Consider the following 22,008-nt stretch of genomic DNA (forward strand, 5'->3'; position numbering starts at 1 on the left):
CAAATTATCATGTATTTGCTGTGCATTCAGGCGTTTTACACATAAACTGCAACGTCACTCGTGTGTTGTGAACCTGAATCAGAAAGACCCTCTTATCTAACATCGTTTTTTTACATTTGTGCGGTATTTAAGTTATGTTTTTTATCTGACAACCCGAGAAAACCGTCTGACTGCACAGCAACCGCATGGCTTATGTCAATAGTTAGAACGAATTTATATGGAAAGTCTTTCATAGCATAGCCTTGCCATAACATTGGTCTGTTATGCGACAGAATCGGTCCCTCAATCTAATAGTATGTAATATTTTCATGATTGTCTAGTCTGATATTTGATTAATTGTTTATAATAATTTAATATGATCAAATACTATGATCGATGATGTTCATAGGTATCTTTTGCGTCAGCAGAGGCATTTATAATTTCTTCTTTTTGTGAAGTGTAACTTGTTTCATCAAAGGATCAGTTTCATCACCGTTGTTATAGCCTATGTATATTCTTTTAGGTTTAAGAAGAAAATATAAAGAAATAACAAAGCAATATGGTATAGCTAAGAATCCTTCAATCTAATAATTATGAATATTGCTTATAAATTTTGATTCTCGAGTACATTGCTAATGTTATAGATGACATACAATTTTTTTTGTATTACAAAATAATTTTTATGTTCATTATAGTTTATAGCAAGTGGTAAAAAACTATTTCTTATTGTACAATTTGACGAAATTATAAATGATTAAGTAATTTATTACTTAAAATTCATTCCGAGAAAAAGAGTTGTAGCACTGGGGCTGATCATTAATTTTAGGTTTAAATTTTGCAATACGCAGGTTCAAATTTTATGATGATAGAAGAGAGTTTGTATCGTCGAAAAAGAATCGTAACTAATCGAAGTTGGTCTACTTGTTCGGGGTTTTTGGTAATAGTTAACGTTAAATCCACACGTTAAAATTCTTCGAATTATTATTTCACATAGAATAATTGATTTTCATCATACTAAATAGATTTTAACAACAATTGTGAGAAAGAGTAACAAAATTTTAAATTTTGTATTCCATTAATGATAAAAATGCCAATTAGTTGATTCTAATCGATAGATATATCAACAAAAAATTGAGAATAATTTCAAAATAAAATATTAAATGTATTTTCATGGTACCAAATATTTCTGATATTAGTGATTAATTCCAATTAATTCCGAGGCAGTCAGGTTATTTTTTTTAAATGTACATATACATTCATTAAATAAAATATAGATATATATTATATAAAGTTTTAAGGTTAAACTAAGAATTTCACACCTTCCACCAAAATTCATTGAATTTGTTAGTTTAATAGACCTGATTAGAGAATAAATAATAGTGGATATGTAATGTATTTGTGAATGTTTGTGGTTTGTTCCACCAACTTTATTCTTCTCGCACACTTTAAAACCTATATTGTAAATATTATGAAATGAATTGTGAAAAACTTTCAAAGTCTTCGTTTTGAAAATAATATAGCCAAAAGGCTGTATAGTGTTTCATATGAAGTTTTAAATTGCACAGTCGTACTATAATATAAATATTTGAATACAAAATTGATTTTTGAATTATTTTCATTTTTTAACATCCCGTAGGGTAAGTTATAGTAATCGCAAAAAAATCGAAAATGAAAATGTTTATATACCTTTACGTTTCAAAAGCTTCTGATCATTTTGGCATACCTTAGAAAAAGTTGATGTATGTGTGTGTGTGTGAGCGTGTGTGTATGTGCGGATGCGGATACAATTTAGCGTCGACTATTTCCAAAACACGGATCAATCGATTAGAATAATTCAAAAAACATTTTATTCCCACTGATAAGGAGACGTGCTGATTAGTTTTTTAGCAAAGGCAGGCCTAGCCGTTTCAAAGATACGGGGCAAAAGTGCCAAAAAAGGTAATTTAATTTTTGCGAGAACAGAGCGTCCGATTTGGATGATGCAAAAAACATTTTATTTGTATTGACAGAATGAAGAACTGGTGAAATTTTTGGAAAAGCAGGTATAGCGGTTTCGGAGATCCAATAAAAAAAGTAAAAAAATGCCATTGGGCGGACAAAAATGATCATTAGACATATTCACATCAAACTATCACATATTTTATAGAACGAAATTATCCGTTATACTGCAACGCGGCGCCCACGCGCTTCGATATTTCGTTTCTACGCAGCTAACGTGTTTTTGTAGTATAAAAGAATTAAATATTTGAAAAAGGTAATTTTTTTCGAAAATTTTAGAAATTCTCAAAAAACTATATTTTCAATATTTTCAAAAAAGTTGAAAGCTTTTTTAAAAATTCTAATTCTCGGCACGGGATGTTTCAGCAACTTGCGTTAAGGCACGATGCTATGCACCACTAGTTTAGTTTCAATCTTAACATTTTTTCGTTTTTTAGACACCATTTGTATACATAAAATTAATCCAATTAAATATCGCGTGCGTTGAATAAATAAGCAAAACAGCAAAATAAATCTGTAAGTTCTATAGTATAATCTGTGTTTTTATCAATACTCAATGACATTGTTACTAACTTGCAACAAACTACTCCAGATTTTATTTTATCAAAAAAGTTTTAATATAATCTATGTTGCTTTTACTACTCTTTTACGCATTTTGCCATACATGTGGAAACAATTTAATGTTTCTCAATAATTTTTACCCCCACATAACACAAATAAAGTACGCAAATTCGAATTAAAGACCTCGGATGCAATAAATATAAAGTAGGGCTAACGACAGAGCATAGATCACAGATGAAATAAAGCATGAAAATCGCGGTCCAAGAATGTCGGAAGGGAGAGCGCGGCATCCCCTATACGTCGGTTACATAGGAGAATCCTACCCCAGCATGCGCAAAGCGTGCTTCATCTTTCTATGTCATTTCAATTAATATAATCCTCGAGTTGACATTAATTGTGTAATGTGGCCAGTTAAAAAATGTAATAATGCCTACAGTCGGCAACGACAAACGTTCGGGGGAGGCTTCGCTTTTATAAACAGATAGTACAGAGAGGAATTAGGAAGCATTCATAACTGATGGTGCAGTGCATGGCCTCGTGCCTTAGGACAAAATGCGGGAACTTCTCGTACCAAAGATTATTTTTTTTTTAAAAAAACTTAAACATTTTTCGAAACCTTTAAAAAAAATAGATTTTTGAGAATTTTGATATTATTGAAAAAAATTCACTTATGAAAATTTTCAATTTTTTATTTCGATTTTTTTTGAAAATTTTGAACTTTTTTCAAAGCAATCGTACTGCGTAGCTGTTTTAGAGAGAAAAAAAAATCGAAGCGTGTGAGCAGTCTAGAGAGTGAACATTATAAATCTTGGTACGGAATCCATAGAAATTTATACAAAATTTATACTTATGAAAATCTCTATAAAAATCAAATAATTTGATGTGCATATGTCTACAGATCATTTTTGACCGCCAAATACTCTCAAAAATTTAATTACCATTTTTGGCATTTTTTGTCGCGTATCTTCGAAACGACTGGGTCAAAAACTAATCAGCACGTCTCCCCATCAAATGTTTATTGAATTATTCAAATCGGTTGATCCGTATGTCCAAAATCGTCGACGAATTTTTGTATCCACAAACACACGCGCACACACATCCATCCATCCATTTCTTCTAAGGTATGCCAAAATGTTCAAAAATCTTTGAAACGTAAGCATATATAAAAATGTTTATTTTAGATTTTTTGCGATTACAATAACTTCTACGGCTCGCTCGTAGGTGAGCGGCTAGAACGACTAGACCTGAATCAAAGGTCCCGGATTCGATTCCACTTTGAGCAGCCTGTTGTCAAGCAGTATGAGAACTCACTTCACTTGGAAATACAGATAACAATATGTTTCCAAGAGAAATAGACGTCGCCCGACAATGGTGACAATAAAAATATTCGCCCTATTACAGAAATTGTAATATATCATACAGATATGGGACAAATGTTGAGGTTGACATTTGTCAAACAGGCTAGTATTAAGTCTACAACAGTTTGGATTGGTGAAGTTATCTTACAAAATGTTAAAAAAAATATATACTACAGGTGTATGACATTGTGCTTGTCTCAACAAAATTCGTCGTTGGAACTTCCGTTCTGTAAAAAAAATAGGGTGATTAAAATAAAGCTCCCGATATGTGTAAATCGACTCAATCAGTATGAATCTATATTTAGCAACTTTTGAAATCACGACGATAGAACTTTAATGATTTTTTATAGTTTAAGGTCTTTTTTAGGATCATAATATTTAAGAATAAATGTTTAAAATCCAAACCATCTAGATAGATCATGAGTTTTATTGTCATAAAAAAAATTGCAAAAATTACAAAAAAAAAAATGGTTCAGCCGATCTTTCACAAAAACTAATTAGCTCTATTCCAAATTTATCATTTGATTTTAAATTTGCAAATCTGGTTAAGAATTTTCTGAGCACAACTTGAAGAAACAATTTTGCACTTTTCTGCCAATTCTGAAAAAGCGTTCGTCTCACAAAACTAATCAATGTGAGTCCTTATCGAACTTCATTGAATGGCTCGTAAGTTTTTGGAAATATGTGTAATAAATAAATACAATAATATAAATATTTTCCACAATATTTAATTACGTGAATATAAAAACTGAAAACCAATGATAAATTCTATAAGCTGACGAGATTTGAACAAGCAAAACTTAGCGTGGAAGTTGGAAGACCGTCGCCTTGATAATCATAACATATATTGGCAAAAAAATATTTTTTTCCAATTATGCCATTTTTCATATGTCATAATATTTTACAGATGCCATTTCAATCACCAAATTTTATTAGAATACAAAACGAAAAAAAAGGTTTCTCCTTGTCGGTGTAACGTTAATTAATTTGTATTACTAACTATTATATATATGTAATATACTTTTTCACTAGTTTCTACATGTAACGATTAAGATATTAATTAAACAATGCTTACGGAATACATAAGTATATATTTGTAAGAACATATCATAATATAACAAATACAGTCGACATATCATATAAAATGGACCAGAATTTTATCTGCACACAGCAGGGACGCCATAATGTAAATGTCAAATTTATAATACAAACTTACATGTCACATATACCTACATCATATTAAAGACATATATACAACAAGCACATTACAAACGACATCATTAAAAATTTCAGAAGTTTTTTTTTTATTTTATTTTTCATGCACTCAGCAGTTGAATTCTGATGCAGATAATACCTTTATCTATTTTTGAAGGCACACCTTCAATAAGTCTTTGGAATTGCAAAAAATGTTAATTTTCATTTAAGTCTATGGTGGGATGTGTTAGCAAACTTAAAAACTATGTTGAATCAAAAATCTTACAAAATTCTGGTTTCGTACTCCTTACCAGGCTTTAATTGGAAAGAAAATATAAGACTAGTACAACAAAAATATCTGACCTAAATATTCAATATAAAATCAAGTAAAATATAAATGCAAATAATGATTTAAAGCAAGATCACTAACTAAAAAAAGACAGGTATAAAAATATGGTTATGTACAAAAGTAGTTTTGGCTAAGCAGAGGTGCGCATGTAAAGGTGTTAGGTGACATATGTTTCTTAAATGCATTCAAGAATGACGCTTTTGGCTTTGAATAAATTGAACAAGAGTTCTGGTAGGTCGCCCTGTCATTCCCTTAGGAAGATAGGACTGATCAGAGCAATCGCTCATTACTCCAGCAATGTCCAAGTGCATCCAGGGTACGTCCTCAGGTCTAAACTGATTAAGGAAAGCAGCTGCTAGGCAACTGCCTCCCCCTTTGCCCTTTCCTATGTTGTTCACATCGTAACCGGAATATTCTTAAAAACAAAAATTAAATCTAGTTTGGGAAAATATGAGAAAGTAACTCACATTAACGTAGTATTACAACTACAACAAAATCAAATAATCAAGCAGTTCCAATATTAAAGCAATTCAAATTGGTCTCATGTGAAAATACGCGTATTATAGAAAAAATAATAAGCTCTCAGCTAATCGAAATCATTTACAAGAAGCCTCTAATTACCTGTTCCGTTTGCTAATTTAACAATAAGTATATTATATATCACTAAGTTATTTTAAAATATATGAGACAATAGTGCTGCCTCAAACCTACATTTTAGATTTGTAACGCAAAGAATTTAGCCATTATATGTTCTGTGAAATGTTTTGTAAAATACCTGTTACACGATTCGCGTAGTGCTTAAAAAGAGGGAATCTCCACATTCTATCTCCAGTTACTCTACCAGCTTCGTGCAGTGTGTTCCAGAGATTATCGCATGAAGAAAATACACCAGTAGCACAATCACCTCAAAAATTGAAAAAATAAATCAAAAACAAATTCGTACTATTAACATATTCAAAAGCATATATATTTACCTAGAGCAACTCTCATAGCTCCAGTCAATGTAGCTATATCTAGAACCCATTTTGGCTTGAAGCTAAAATAAAAAACAATTTAAATAATATAAAATATTTTCAAAAATTTCTTCACAAACAAAAATGACATTTCAACTAATCACGGTTTGATCATAAATAACCATATTGTAACTATAAATAATATGAAAGAAGATATTTTATGCAGACCACAAAAACTATAAATTTAATGATTTAATATTATATGCTTAACTGTTCAAGAGTCCATGCTCTTTTAATAAACCATTTATAAAGCTATATTTGTAAAGTATTTCAAAACTGGGAACGATTTGTGAACAGTAAAGTCATTAAGAGTTTTTCTCCAAAATAAAATAAAACGATTTAAAAAAGCGTATTTGTTTTTCATTTACTGCTAATAATTATTAATTTTTTTTTTTTTTCGATGTTTGTACTTACTGTGCCGAGTAACATAAAGCGTCAGCTAAAATCAAACGGCCTTCAGCATCAGTATTGTCCACGCAAATCGATTTCCCATTCATCGCAACAACGACGTCACCAGGTTTTGTTGCTTTACCACCTGGCATATTCTCGGTTAAGGGGATAAGACCTATGACAAAAATATAATAAATATATCATTCTTGAAATAGCTGAATATAAAATTGCTTTCTTTTCCTGAAAGCGATTGATCATATGTAAAATTTATAAGTAATAGTCTAACTGAGAACTTTTCAAACAAGTTTCAAAAGATAGATAGCTAACGGAAAAAGCGCGCTATGCGGTGAAGAATTGAGCTTGTAATAATGAACATAATATAAAATATGAATAAGTAAACTCACCGACGACGTTGACTGGTGCTTTCAATTGTGCCAATGCCTTAATTGTAGAAACAACGCAAGCAGCTCCTCCCATATCTCCACGCATTTCGTCCATGGATGCACTCGGTTTGATGCTAATACCGCCAGTATCGAAAGTGACACCCTTTCCAACAAGTGCGAACGGTGCCTCATCTGCAAGCAAAAAGAATATAATAGCATCATGTAAATGATGAATATACCGTCATTTATATTTCTCACACTCATACTTATGACACTTGTTTTAAGGTTTTAGCTACCAAAATATTAATAAAACTCGCCGCTCTCTATTCTCAGGTTTAACTCTTATTGGCAAAATGGAATTACCTTTTGGACCACCACAATAAGAAATTTCAAGAAAAACTGGTGGTTCATTGGAGCCACGAGCGACAGACAAGAAGGATCCCATTTTCATGCTTTCCGCCCATTTCCGATCTCTAGCTTCAACTTTCACTCCTAATGGCACTAAATTTTCTTTGGCGGCTTCGGCGAACAAAAGTGGTGTCATTTGATTTGCTGGTGTATCCATCAATCTGCGTATAAATAATATATAAATCGAAAATAAATAAATGTAAAGAAATAAAAACAATTTGACGTTACACAGCATAAAGGTTGTACCGACTCCATAAAAAGGAAAAAGAAAATATTTTGCGTATGAGGTAAGTGAACATAATGATCAACGACGGGTGTTGCAATGATGCCTATTTCAATGAGGCAATTGTGCATAAAATATTGCAATGTGATAAAATTTTACAGTGTTCAAGAAAAATGCATAAGGTATGTTACCAAAAAAAGTAAAAACAAAACAAATTATTTAATAACAAGTTCTGCATATAAGGGTATGTACGGATAAAAAAATCTAAGAATTATTTGAAATTGCGAGATCAAATATAAATATAAACTCAAATGAAGCGTATTTTGATAAATAATTCTTACGTGCGAGCCCAGTTTTGAGCTGCTGCTGATACTTGGCCAAGTTCCCATAATGGAGCATCTTTATCTTGAAGGCAGTAAGGGGTTATGGTAGGTATCGGCTTACACTTGGACTTACTTCTGTTGACCTGGAATTTGAACGTCGATAGTATTGCACCTTCGCTGGCCGCCTCCGCGTGCTCCATACTTTCAACGCTAATGGTAGTGATTCCATCGGCGGCAAGAGCTTGGCAACCAGCTGTAAGAAAAATATTAAAGTTTAGCTAGAAAAAAAATTATATAAATAAAATTATATTACAAGATATGACAATGTTCACATAAACTAAATGAAAGTGGTATTTTGAATGAAATTTTCACTGTTTATTACAATTTTTCGCTTTTACTAAAAACCGTAATCACTGTAATTTTAAATTGACATGTTTCAAAAAAACTTATAATATTAGTAACTAAATTAATTACAGTGCGCAAATACGATCTTGTATGTTCTAACAACGTAGCCATTATTCCAAACTTCAATGAATTTTCATGAACCAACCACTTTTCGCACGCCTCTAAATTTTAGGATATTTGTTTTTTTAGATAATTATATCTTTCGAACGGCTTCTTTTAAATTTTCAAAATCTATTCAGAACTTTTGCGAAAACGTGAAAAAAAAACTTGCACTCTTCTGCAAATTATAAAAAAAAAGGATTTAGCCGATTGTAGCGCAAAACCGTAGAAGGACTTTTAAATTCTTTAAATCGGTCGAGAAAAGGTCAAACATCAAGTCACATGCACGTACTTATTTTTTCCAAATTTGGTCTCAAAAGATTCAGAAAACTCACATTGAGAAAACATAAAATTGACAAGTCGGATTTTTTCGTGATAACATAGCTCTCTTTCCAGAAGTTAAAATTATTTCCTAATCCTAATTTAAAATTTTAGTAATTTAACTTCTATTTTAGTGTTTTTTTCTTCGCACTTCGGCGCATACAGATGCATTTAATTAAATTTATTGCAACATTTGTGAAAGCCTAAGAAACAATAACAGGAATTCATAGTTATATGCTTAAAAAAGTTTCATAGAAGTAAATAATAAGTATAAGAAATATCTATAAATTTTCAACTTAATCATCAATTGAATACTATACAAATATATAAAATATCAAAATCTAAGCTTTATTATATAATTTATAAGAAATGCTAAATAAATGTTTAGAAAAATACATATAAAATTCACAATAGATTCTACATATAGAAATTTCAAAATACTAATTGTGAGATATCGCCGTAAACCAACAAAAAAATAGACCAAATCTGAAAAAAACTCAACCATGTCGAAGAAAATTCAACAAAATACTTCAATGGCAGATTTAAAATCATTCATTATGTATTCTTAAAATTAAAACCTGTTTTCAATTAATAAACTTTTATTAGTTTGATAAGCTTTCATTTCAACCTTATACAAATATTAAACAAAAGATAACCTGTCCAAAACCAAAAAAGATTGTACACAGAAAGTTTGCAAACTTATGAATGATAAAGTGAATGAGAAAAGGCAAATTATGTATGTGAATGTAACAGTGTTTGTTTTAATATTATTATATGGTTAATATTATGCAGATATTTAGAAATGTTTAGCTTTTCTTTCAAATGGGTTTCAAATTATTCGATTAAACTGAAACTCAAAAAGACCCTATCCAACTAGCCTTTTATAATAAAATGGGTTTATATAAGTGAGTAAAGCACATACGTGTAATGCTTCAATAATTTTGAATACATGTAAAAGTTAATTTGTACTGTTTCATAATAAAATATTACTAATTATACGTATAATCAACACGTATATTCAGTGCTGGATTTACAGTAGGGGCAATCGGGGCTACTGCCCAGGGCGGCAAATTTTTGGGGGCGGCAAAATTTGGATAGTGAGAAAAAAATTCTATACAATATAATCAATTTTTTTACCAACATTTTTATATTTCAAGAAATATAATTAACAAAACATAATACGATCGCAATGCAAAATTTGGGTTGAAATAACCAATTATTAAAATTTATTATTTTGCCTTGCCTCCCTCTCCGAACGTAAATTATCAAATTGGTTAATAAGTTATTAAATTTGGCAATTTGGCTAATATAAAGATCCGTAAACAAGCTGAAAGTTTAAGAAAAATATTTACTTCAGTTCTCGAGCCCTCTTAAAATGACGAATTTGTGCACTTTCAAGCTTATAGCGTCGAAAAAAAATTTAAACTAGTGACTCATGGCATTGTGCCTTAAGACAAATTATTGAAACATCCCGTACTAAAAATTACATTTTATAAAAAGCTTTTCAACTTTTTGCAAAGCAATCGCGCTGCGTAGCTGTTTCAGAGAAGAAATATCGAAACTCAATTACCATTTTTCGTAATCGCCTTTGCCAAAAACTAATCAGCACGTCTCCCCATCAATACAAATCTAATATTTTTTAATTATTTAAGTCAATTTCGGGAACACGGATCAACCGATTTAAATGATTCAATTCCTATTTATAAGGAGACGTGCTGATTAGTTATTGGCCAAGGCAGGTCCAACTGTTTTGAAGATACGGGCTAAAATGCCAAAAATGATAATTTAGTTTTTGAGAAAAGAAGCGTCCAATATCATTCAAAAAAATTTACAGAATAAATAACTGCTCAAATTTGTGGGAGACAGGTTTAGCGGTTTCGATAATCCAATAAAAAAAATTGTAAAAGAAACATTTGGTGGACAAAAGTGATCACAAAACATATGCACATCAAATTATCAGATATTTTAAAAATATGATAATAAGTATAAATTTTGTTTACATTTATATGCGTTCTGTGACATTGTTTATTCGTTAGACTGCGACGCGGCGTTTACGCGCTTCTATATTTTGTCCCTACGCAGCTGAAGCAGCGCGATTGCTTCAAAAAAAAGTTCGAAAGTTCGTAAAATTTCAGGGATGGGAGGCATTTTTGTCAGTGCCCCGGGGCGCCAAATTTCTAAATCCGGCCCTGCGTATATTAACGATTAGTAAGTGAACCCATTTAAATAAATGTAAGAAATATATTGGTACAAACTTCTCAATAAATGGGTCCCTCTAGAAGTTCAGATTCTTTATGATAGTAAAGAAGAACTCTGATTTATATTTTCAAGAAAATAGGTATAACTATTGCTTGATATCAGGTTGCACCTATATGTTCACACAATAAGTTAAAATGCTTATTTAAACATCTATGCTTTTGTAATATTTGAGTTAAATCATAATGGCTTTATATTTAAGTATGTGTATTAACCGGTTAAGTGTGAGCATAATTTTTTGAATTGACGAGTTTACTCGATCATTGGCTTTTTAGACGCAATTTTTGTGAAAGACAAAACTTATTCTCAAATTTCAATGTCAATGGTAGTTTAAATTAAATAAAAAAACAGAAAGGTGCTTTAAGATACAAAAAGAAATAAAATATATCTAATTAACAAAATATTCAACCCTGCACAGACGGTATGGCAAATTTCATCAAAACTTATTGAAGCACCAGCCAGTACAAAAGATATTTATTTATTAATTTATTTAATTAACGTCATATGTATAGCATTATACATATAATTAATTATAATGTCATAAATAAAAACTAAAAATAACACCATTTTTGCTGACGCATTTCACTCACAATCTGTTCAAATGATTCCGTCTTTCTCAATGAGCTTATGCAAATAAAAATACATTTGAATTGACAATAAGTAAAATTCTCAATGTAATATGGGGCTGTTTTTATTTAGTTACTCAAATTTTAGAATGAAACTAAGAAGTATGTATTACTTTTTTTAAAGGACTATTTTTAAGAGATATTTCGAGAACACGACTTAACCGATTTATAATAGCATCGACTTCTATTAATGGGAGACATGCTTCTATTAATAGGATCAGTTTTAGACAAAGGCATTTTGGAAGTACGGGGCAAAAAGTGCAGAAATGGCAATTCACTTTTTGAGATAACGGAGCGTCCGATTTGAATGATTCAAAAAACATTTTACTTGTATTGGCAAAACGAAGAACTGATTAATATTTTTTGAAACACAGGTCCAATAAAAAATGTAAAATAGAACCATTTGGCAGTCAAAATTGATTAGTAGACATATGTACATCCAATTATCAGATCTTTTATAGAGATTTCAATAGTAAGTACAAACTTTGTTTATATTTTTTATGGGTTCCGTACCTATGTATATTTATAGCTTCTTCAATAATTTTAATTTTACTAGTTCTAATCTTGTTCGCGACAGTTACCTCAATACAATACCCTGTTTCGGTTTGACGTTGAATTCTAGGACACCTTGTATGTATATATATATATATATATATATATATATATACAAATGAGGTTAAATAATTGTAATTCAATAGAAAGTCTTGCGTAATTCATTATTATTCACGGTAATTGATAAGATAATTATCAGCATGTTAAATTACAATATAAGAATACACGTGAATTTACATAATTCACATCATGATTTTATGTGAAAGGTATTTCTTCGTAGTCTTATTAAAAGAAGTTGATAAAAATTTCTGCGATATCATCGTAAAGCATATTGATAGCAGTTAATGTAAATAAGTCATAATATGATAACAGTTTTATCTCATCAAAAGTATACGATGTTGTTCCATCGATGTTTATCTGCACTCGAGATGGAGATTTATATTGTGTTATGTCAACTCGAAATCACGTGAAACGAGTGCCACTGACATATATACCTAACTTATCTATCGCTGCTGACAGCATTAGTTCTGATAAAAAGAGTAATTCATTAGAAAAAGCTTATCGGCTTCAAAAGGTAATTCAACATGTCTATAACAGAGATTGAAAATTTATGAAAACTTGAGATAACTGATATTGTTCCAACATGGTAATCTAATATCTTAAGGATTAAATACCGATAAAGTTCGTAGAAGTACGAATGAGTAATTATAGGAAATTCGAAACGAGCATGATGTCAAAACAACATCGCTGTGGTAACGATTTGGATTTCATGAAAATTGACAACGAAGATGATGTGAGCTGTTAAATATGCTCATTTGAACTGATTTAAATCGGATACTCTCAAGTTCACTTAAACTTTTCCTAAATATTGGATTTTTTTTCCTAAATACTGGAATTTTACTGGACAATATGCATATTTATAAACTAACAAAAAATCAACCATTTGTACACATTTTAATTATAAAATATTTAAAACTCTTTGAATTTCATTTTTAATAAATTGTAATTAAAACGTATGTAAGCGTTTAAAAAAATGGGATTGTTTCAAACAGTTCACAAAGAACGAAACATCCAATATCACCGAAACGTACAAAATATTTAAAAATGAAATAGTAAGACAAAAGAAATCTTCAACTAATATTGATAACTCACAATTTAATATGAATAAAAAACTAGTTTAAAATGGCGTTTAGCCTTAAGGCAAGTTGTATGAACTTCCCGAAATGTGTAAGAATTGACTTAATCAATCAAAATTGAAATTTGGATATTTAGATAAAATTTTCAACTGTTTATTTCAAAAATAAAGTTATCGCTTTCAATTAAATCTAAACATTGCGATTTCAAATAAAATTTTCTCAAACACATTTAAATTAACTAATTATATTAATTATATTGCACAGACACGTGCTTGTATGCCCTAAAATTGTAGCTTATTATTTTAAGTTTCTCAATTTAATGAATTGATCTTGTTTGACTAATCACATCACGAAAGAAACTTTTGACACAAATTTTGACTAAAATATTTTCTCAAACCTTGATTTTTTTTTTTAACAATAAACTATTTGTCGTAGGGCCGTAACATTTTAGTATGTTTTATAAGACCATGATATCTATTGCCAAAAAACTTTTATAAAAATCGGCAAAAAAAAATTTTCTACAGTTAATTTCAATAAAACTCGGTATATTTTTACCTAAAACTAATCAGTATCATTCCCAATATCCTTCGAAAAGTTTTTGATTTTTTTAAAATCGATTCAGAATTGAGAGCTAAAACGCCGACAATTTTTTTTCATATTTCTGCTATTTACAAAGAAACGGCTCAGCCGATCGTCGCGCAAAATTGATAAACGCTAGTTCTCATCGAGATACATCGAATGGCTTTTAAATTTTTGAAATCGGTCCAGTCGTTTTTGAGAAAACATCGATTCACGACAAAAAATCTGTTCACATACACACACACATACTTTTTGCAAGTTTGGTCACATTCGATTCAGAATGGCTAAAAACGTCGAGAAAACAAAATTAACGAAAACAAACAAAAATTCAAGAAAACAAATTTCTCCTTCGGGAAGTTAAAAATAATTACATAAGTAAAAACAAAAATTTAGAATGATGTATATGAACAAAACTTTAAATAAAAGCATAGATGAATAAAATCACAACGTATGTAACTTTATTATTATTCAATTTATAAAAATAGAAGTGTAAACTTCCGACTTTACAATTGCTGGTCCACGGGTTCAAATCCGCGTTTTATGAAACCTGATATCAAGCTGTAGCGATATAAAATACATCAGAATAGATAGGAGAACAATTGGCATACCTTCTAAAAAAAAACTTCTTCGAGCTTATACATTTCATAGTTCTAATTACTGTTTAACCACTTAAGTCGTTATAATCGAGCCATAACGAAAATATCCGCGAATCAGATTTTGTTGCGTTGGTAAGTAGAAAAAAAAGATGAGTTATTTTACAAAATTTAAAATTGTAACACTAAATTTTACTTATTTGTTGACAAGATTTTTATTACACATATTAAATTAAAAACGGAATAAATTCAATGCGATATTAGACATATAAAATTAAAAATTCAAGTTCTTGCAGTAAAGTGATAAGAACAACTTAGAATATTTTGAGATGATAGTAATACATCTCAATTATTATTTATTAAGTTTCCGCATTTCGGCAAGGTCATGCAATGTAACATAAAGACATATTCTAGTCTAGAGTTTCAAGAAATCTATCTTTCTTTTTTATATTTTCTAAGTTTTACTATTCGAGAATGTGTGAACAAAAGGATTTTTCAAAATTTAAATTATTTTCGGGGATATAGCTGTTGAATCACAATAATGCTGTTTTAAGCGTTTTTCTTGAAACTGCCTTTTTTGATACGACACCCACAAATTCTGAAATTTACTTGAACTTTTTACAGAGTCTTTATTATAGACTTCTCCTTAGTATGAACTACGCTCATCCATAAATTCCGATTATTATTTTAAAAGAATTGAGATATCAAAAAAAGTTATCCATTTCTTTTACAGGCATTTTATATATTTTTTTCTGTATTCCTAAAACAAGAATGATTAAATTATAAAAATCGGTAATAAAAATATTGTTACGCCCTTTCAAATATCACAAAAAATTTATGCCTCTAGTCTAGTAGAACACACCCTTATATCAAAATCTCTTATAACAACTTATTTCATACTGGCATAAGCCTCTAAATATACCAATCATCTTAAATTTTTGAGATATATTTTAAGTGATCAAATTTAATAGCCAATGGTCACTGATTTATACGCATGACGAATATATCCGTCAATATACAAAATTTTTGCACTGTCCATAACAAGTATACTCGTCAAATACTATAGCTGGATAAAAAATACAAACAAACAAAAATATTTATAATAATAAACACTGATCCCAAGGCTAAATACCGAAAACTACAAAAAATATCGGTTTCGGTCTGTTGACGTTTTTAAGAATGAAATATTTAAAAAAAGTTGCAATTGAATAAAATTTAGAATACTCACCACCGGCAGCTATTCTGGCATTTTCGCGCAAAACATCGAGTTCTTCCAGGGGTTCGCAGGGGGAGTGATTTCCCAAACCTGCAACTGCAACTGCGCCGAATTCATCGAGATCCCAGAAAATACGGCTCTTGCCCAATTTAATGGGTCCACTCCTGAAAATATTTTAAATATAGTGCGAGAATAAACTATTGTCGTTTTATTTGTGTTGAAACTACTGTGCTGTTTATTTTGATTGCTATTTTAAACTATTTTAAATGATGAAGCATAATGATATAATGTGTTAGGCCTTTTAAAGAATTAGTTAAATTCATCGATAATAACATACAATTTATAATGACCACATTTCAGATTTTTTTCTAAATCCTTATAGTTAAGTAAAACAAATTTGCCATCAATCAGAGCAAAATAGAAAGCAAATCTATATTAACATAAATTGTTGAAAATTGAAAATTAATTTAATTAATTATAAACTGAAAAAATATGAACCAAGTTGAGAGCTACAATGAAGAGCTTGAGATCATTGTTCCGCTTAAAACATAAAAATATTAAAACATCTTTCAAAAAAATTTAAGCCAATTGTACTATATCGATATAACAAATAAAGCTTACAATTTTGAACAGTAAGCTTGATGTAAGAGCCTTGTGATGCCATTACGAATTGGTGGCTTAAACTATAAAAAACCTAATAGATTTAACACAAATAAAATTAAAATAAACAATTCTACAACGCAACGGAGTTATAAACTGAGAATATAAACTAAACCATGCACAAATAATATAAATCAGATGGAAACTGAAACAAGTTCATTATAAAGAAAATTCAGTATTTAGACCGACAACACTTTATTTTAATATTCCATTTAAGATCAATTACATCTAATTTTTATCAGTACTTATTTATGTAACAATTGATATAATATTGGAAAATAAATATAATTTTCCAATTTCAGATTTAACAAAACATGCAATACAAATGTTTTGAATAAAACAGCACATATTATAACATTATCTAAGTCACTTTTAAGGAAGATCAGGATTACAAAATATCTAATAACAATTAAGAAAAACGAATATTTATATAGATCACAAGCATTTACTTCTACAGCCTAATGCACAAAAATGTGACTTGTTTCATCATCGGTTAACGTCTTTTTATTTAAACTTAGAAAAATAGACGAATTTCTAACAGTATTTTGAAATATAATTTAATTTTAAGTACGACAAGAGATAAATATTCGAATATTCCAGTCATGGCGCAATTCATATATAGATTTATATTGGATTAACCTCGTTTTCATAAACATTTGGCACACATGTATTTTAACTATATAATTTTTTCTATTTTACAGCTATTATGGAATTTAATCAAACACAATTTATTTAGTATTTGAACATTTTAATACATGTGGTAAGTGTATTCTACTAATGTATTTTATGATAAATTCGTTCAATGTACATTATTTCTATTCAATTTAATCGATTAAATATTTTCATCAATAAAAATATATGTCAATTGTAAGTTTAAAATCTTTCTGCATTTACCACTTACCACACCTATGGTTAAAATATTGGTACGAGATATTCCCAAAAATCATTCTTTCACAAAGTTAAGAATGAATTTTGCATGAAAATTTTATGTATATCGAACATTGCAAACAATTAAGATGGTTAAAGTTACTAGGTCAATGCGAAAAATGCACAATTTAAGAAAATAAAATAAACTATTGCTAAAGCTATTATACACATTTAGAACTATTCTGTACACATTAAACAACAGCAATATATGGAGACTATGTGTATTCAATCCGACTATCTTAAATTAATAAAATAATGTATTTTTATATTTTGTGTTCTTCAATAAAATACATATGTAATATATGTTCATATCAAGAGTATAGTAACATCTGTAGCACCACGACATTAATGTCATTACTTAATTTTCATATTTTTATATATAAAAATATAATTAGCACACGAAGCAAAAATACTTCAGATAAATGTATTTACAGTTTTTTTTTAATAGTTCAGTTCTGTATATATATGTATATACATATATATATAACTATATATATATGTATATATATAAATATATGTAAAGATGTATATACACATACATATTCATGTATATGTACATGTATTATATAGTACACAGAAAAAATTCTAAAATAGTTCATATGGATGTGTCTAATAGTATAACATTTTATTACATTTCCAACTATGAAAAATAGTATGTTCGTAATTTATTTTTAAAATAAAACTTTAAAATAAAAAAGATAAAACAAGTATAAAAAGTTGGTTATTCAAAGTCAATACTGAACAAATTCATTATTTATTATAAATGAGATTCATAACTAATTTCACAAATGTTAGTCTAAACCAGAAATCACAAACAATCAAAAATGATTGATATAACTTAGCTGAGTATAAATTAGCTATAAAGTCCACGCAGAAAAATGCTGGCTTAAACTAATTCTAAAATTTTAATTATTCCTTGGCTGTTAGCCGCAACAACAACATTTGATGATTGCCTCCAACAAACAGCGGAAACAAATTCGTTTGGTTCTTCCTCTTTCCGCTCGCAATCAAGCACACTGCGAGCAGCATCAAATTTAAAACTAAATAGCTGTTTCGTTAGTCCTTTAAAATAAACATATAACGAATTATTTTCAGAGCCGCAGGCCACGTAATCACCATCAGTTGCAAGACCTACAAAGTTCTTCTCGTTGATATGACCAACAAATGTTCTTAAACAATAAGGAGTATTTACATTCCACATTTTCAATTGGCTGTCAGTAGAAGCAGATACTATTTCTTCAGAGTTAATAAATTTCACATATGAAACGGCCTTACGGTGACCTTTAAATATAGATAAAGGTCCTTTCATATTTCTCAGATCATAATAATGGACGCAATGATCTGCTGCTCCAAAAGCCAAATGATAAGAACTATTTGGATTGAATTTTACACAGCACACATTTGCTTTAACTTCTAATGTTGCAACAGAATGGTCTACATTTAATGACCACAACTTGACCCGTGCATCATCAGAACCCGAGGCTATCAATCGTGTATCAACGTTATTGAAATCTACACTCCAACAACGTTTGTCATGCTCTTGAAATGTTTTCAGTCGTATTCCTGTTGTTGCATCCCAAACAGTGATCGTACCTTCATAATCACTAGAAGCCAAAGTTCCCTTATGATAATTATTCCAACTTATGCATGAGATTTTACTAGAAGATAGCATTTCAACACAGGGATAATGTATATCCACCGTGTCTTTGATCACAGCCCCATAATCAAAAACTTTAATTCGTTTAGTTACACCAGCTATAGCAAAAAATTCATTGTCCTTATCAAATTCTATGCTTGATACAATTGTTGAGTTATTAAACATATCACTAGAGTAGCTCAGAGTCGCTAATGGTCTTAGTGAATTATACCTTGAAAATTTAACTAGATTTTCTCGGAATACATCTAATCCTACATAAGAATTTACAGTTGTTTCTGGTTCAGGTACCTTTGGGTTTAATTTAGTGCTTGTCGAATCAGCACTGAAATAAAGATCTTTAGCACGCGATGAAAAATAGCATTGAACAAAATCATCAAAGTGGGCATACATCCGTTTACGTCTAGCTGCCAAGCTTGTAGCAATATTATAATTCTGCTGACCAGTATTAAAGCCTTCAATATCAACATTAGGACCTTTAGAATCTGATTCTGCCCTAGGTATATCAGAAGAGTATACTGCATTGTTTATCATATTGAGAAGTTCTTGCTTCATTATTACAACCGATGCATCACTTCCAACAACTTTTTCAACTTCTTCTGCAGTTGGACACTTTTGCTGAACATTGTGAAGGATATTTTCAACTTCACCCATATCCTTTTTAATTAATGCCACCTCTTTGGCAATTTGTAATTTTTGTTCCTCTTTGAGCTCCAACAGATGTTTAAGAAATTCATAAAGTAATCTATTTTGAGCTGCACAAGATTCTGCTTCTAATAAATGTTTCCGTTGGGTCAACACTTCAAGCATCACATTCACGTCTGGCAAACTTAACTTTTGAGACTCAGAAGTAACAAAGTCACGCAAAATATCTCCAGGACCATCATGTTGAAGATCTGGAGATAACAGCCTATGCTTGGTTATAACATCATTAAGTAAAAAGTTTGGAATAATATCATCAGCACTATTTATAGTCCGGCTGCATTTTGGGCAGCGCCTTAGATTTTCAATCGCTTGGAATATACAATCATAACAAAAGGTATGTCCACATTTTGTGATGTGTGCCTCACGAATGGTATCAAAACAAACAGGGCACAAAAAATCACCATTCTGAGCATCCGCATTATGTATAGTTTTCAAAATAGATGAAGGATGCTGGCGCTTCAGGGGTCGAGACAAATTATTTAACGAAGAGCCAGAGCCCGTATAATCTTGTTCCAAAGACATTGTCAATAATAAATGTTGTTACCTTAGTTTGTAGCTAACCTAAAACAATACAATGCCTTATGAGCATATATGAGCGATAGTGCAAAAAAAATTGTGTCAATATATCAGTCAACAAATACTACAAGAAAACCAAATATACGCTACATTGTTTCAGGCCAGCTACTAAACTATTATTACAAATAACCGTACTTACAAATGAATTAGATCTAGTAAACGCCCCTGCAATCGCCGATTGAATTGTTCAGCAGTTGGCGTTAACCTTATTTTTTTATCGAATTCATTGTCGTAGATGCCCAGTACTAATCCTTTCTGAAATTCACAAAACACAAATATTATCAAAAAGTCCTCAAATTAGTCCGTTAAAACACAAGGTATATTTTATTTACCTTGTTACTCATAGAGCTGCAATATCTGACACTCGCACAAAAACTCAAAACCCTACGACAGTTCAAATATGCAATGGCCATATTTCATTTTACCTAATCCAATCAACTCAATCAGAAAATTGGGTGAATAGGAGGGGGAAAGCAAAATTGCAAACGTCAGAAAGACCATAGACACACTTGCACTGTTATATAACGGATTAGAAACGCGAATCGATTACGAATCGAAATGTTCATTTATTTTAATATAACTATCACAATCCGCTTTTATTTTTAATAACAAATAAGTACATCGACTCGTAATTACTTTAGAAAATTATTTACGAAAATAATACGACACTCATAATTTTGATACGGGTATCCAGCGTAGACTTTCATTTGTTAGTGATGAACAGTCGCAGTCGCTAATTAGGCTCATAAATAAAAGAGATCTGGTTAGGCTTTGTTAGGCTGTTGTTACACGAAATCATTTTTCTCATCTGACAAATAGACGACAACTATGGTAGTTTTGAATAAAATAAAATTAGGTTAAACTTTTCATATAAGATATTTTAAATATTAAACATTCAACTTGTATTGAGTACTTTTGATACTTAGTAATAGTCATAAAATGGTAATAGTATTCTTCAAGAAAATTAAAATCAGTAATTATTCAATGTGTTTGAATGTACTACACTAAAAATGAGTCAAATCAAGATTCGAAATGTTTCTAAATTAATTATATAAGTATCTGTACTACTTAACTATGTTTTTTATTAAATAAATATTATTAGAAGTCTGATATGGTCTGATATATATATATATATATATATATATATATATATGTGTGTGTGTATATATGTGTATATATATATAGTTAATTACATATTTATTCTCTAACCCTTCAATTGTTATTGCTAATATTTTATCAACTTTGCATTTTTAGCATATTTTTAGTGGGTGTTGCTCATCGCAGTGGGCGTATCCAATACTTGAAACAACGTGAAACGCAGAGATAAAAGAAGAGTATGGTGAAACGTATTACGTTTCTTTTATCATGCTTTTGACTTGATTTCCAACAGGACATATAAGTGTCACACACACACAGTATACTTGACAGATGCGCAGCGTACGATAACACTTGTGAAGTCACTTAATGGCTCATCTCCACTGCACGAACGGGCACGGCGAATCAATGCGCGAGGTTTGCTTTTGC

At 30.1% G+C, this 22,008-nt stretch overlaps 1 protein-coding gene across 2 annotated transcripts; it reads right to left on the bottom strand.

The window, feature by feature from the left end:
• Positions 1 to 5,017: 5,017 nt before the first annotated feature.
• On the bottom strand, positions 5,018 to 20,968 carry LOC113376841 (E3 ubiquitin-protein ligase COP1-like). Of its 2 annotated transcripts, XM_026616910.1 has the most exons (10): positions 20,817 to 20,968; positions 20,624 to 20,739; positions 15,975 to 16,126; positions 8,198 to 8,432; positions 7,589 to 7,794; positions 7,247 to 7,417; positions 6,867 to 7,017; positions 6,414 to 6,475; positions 6,215 to 6,343; positions 5,018 to 5,854 (listed from the first exon to the last, which is right to left on the bottom strand). In XM_026616910.1, exons 1-10 carry the CDS (start codon positions 20,895 to 20,897, stop codon positions 5,625 to 5,627), a joined length of 1,533 nt encoding a protein of 510 aa, XP_026472695.1. In that variant the 5' UTR covers positions 20,898 to 20,968; the 3' UTR covers positions 5,018 to 5,624. The 2 variants fall into 2 exon arrangements, with proteins under 2 accessions (XP_026472695.1, XP_026472694.1); XM_026616909.1 differs by lacking the exons at positions 5,018 to 5,854; positions 6,215 to 6,343; positions 6,414 to 6,475; ... (3 more) ...; positions 8,198 to 8,432; positions 15,975 to 16,126 and adding an exon at positions 18,274 to 20,469 and having other exon boundaries at positions 20,817 to 20,837.
• Positions 20,969 to 22,008: the final 1,040 nt, after the last annotated feature.

Source organism: Ctenocephalides felis, unplaced genomic scaffold (assembly GCF_003426905.1).
Source record: "Ctenocephalides felis isolate EL2017-DRISC unplaced genomic scaffold, ASM342690v1 CF-g0.4_SCAFFOLD_01886, whole genome shotgun sequence".
NCBI classification, from domain to species: domain Eukaryota; kingdom Metazoa; phylum Arthropoda; class Insecta; order Siphonaptera; family Pulicidae; genus Ctenocephalides; species Ctenocephalides felis.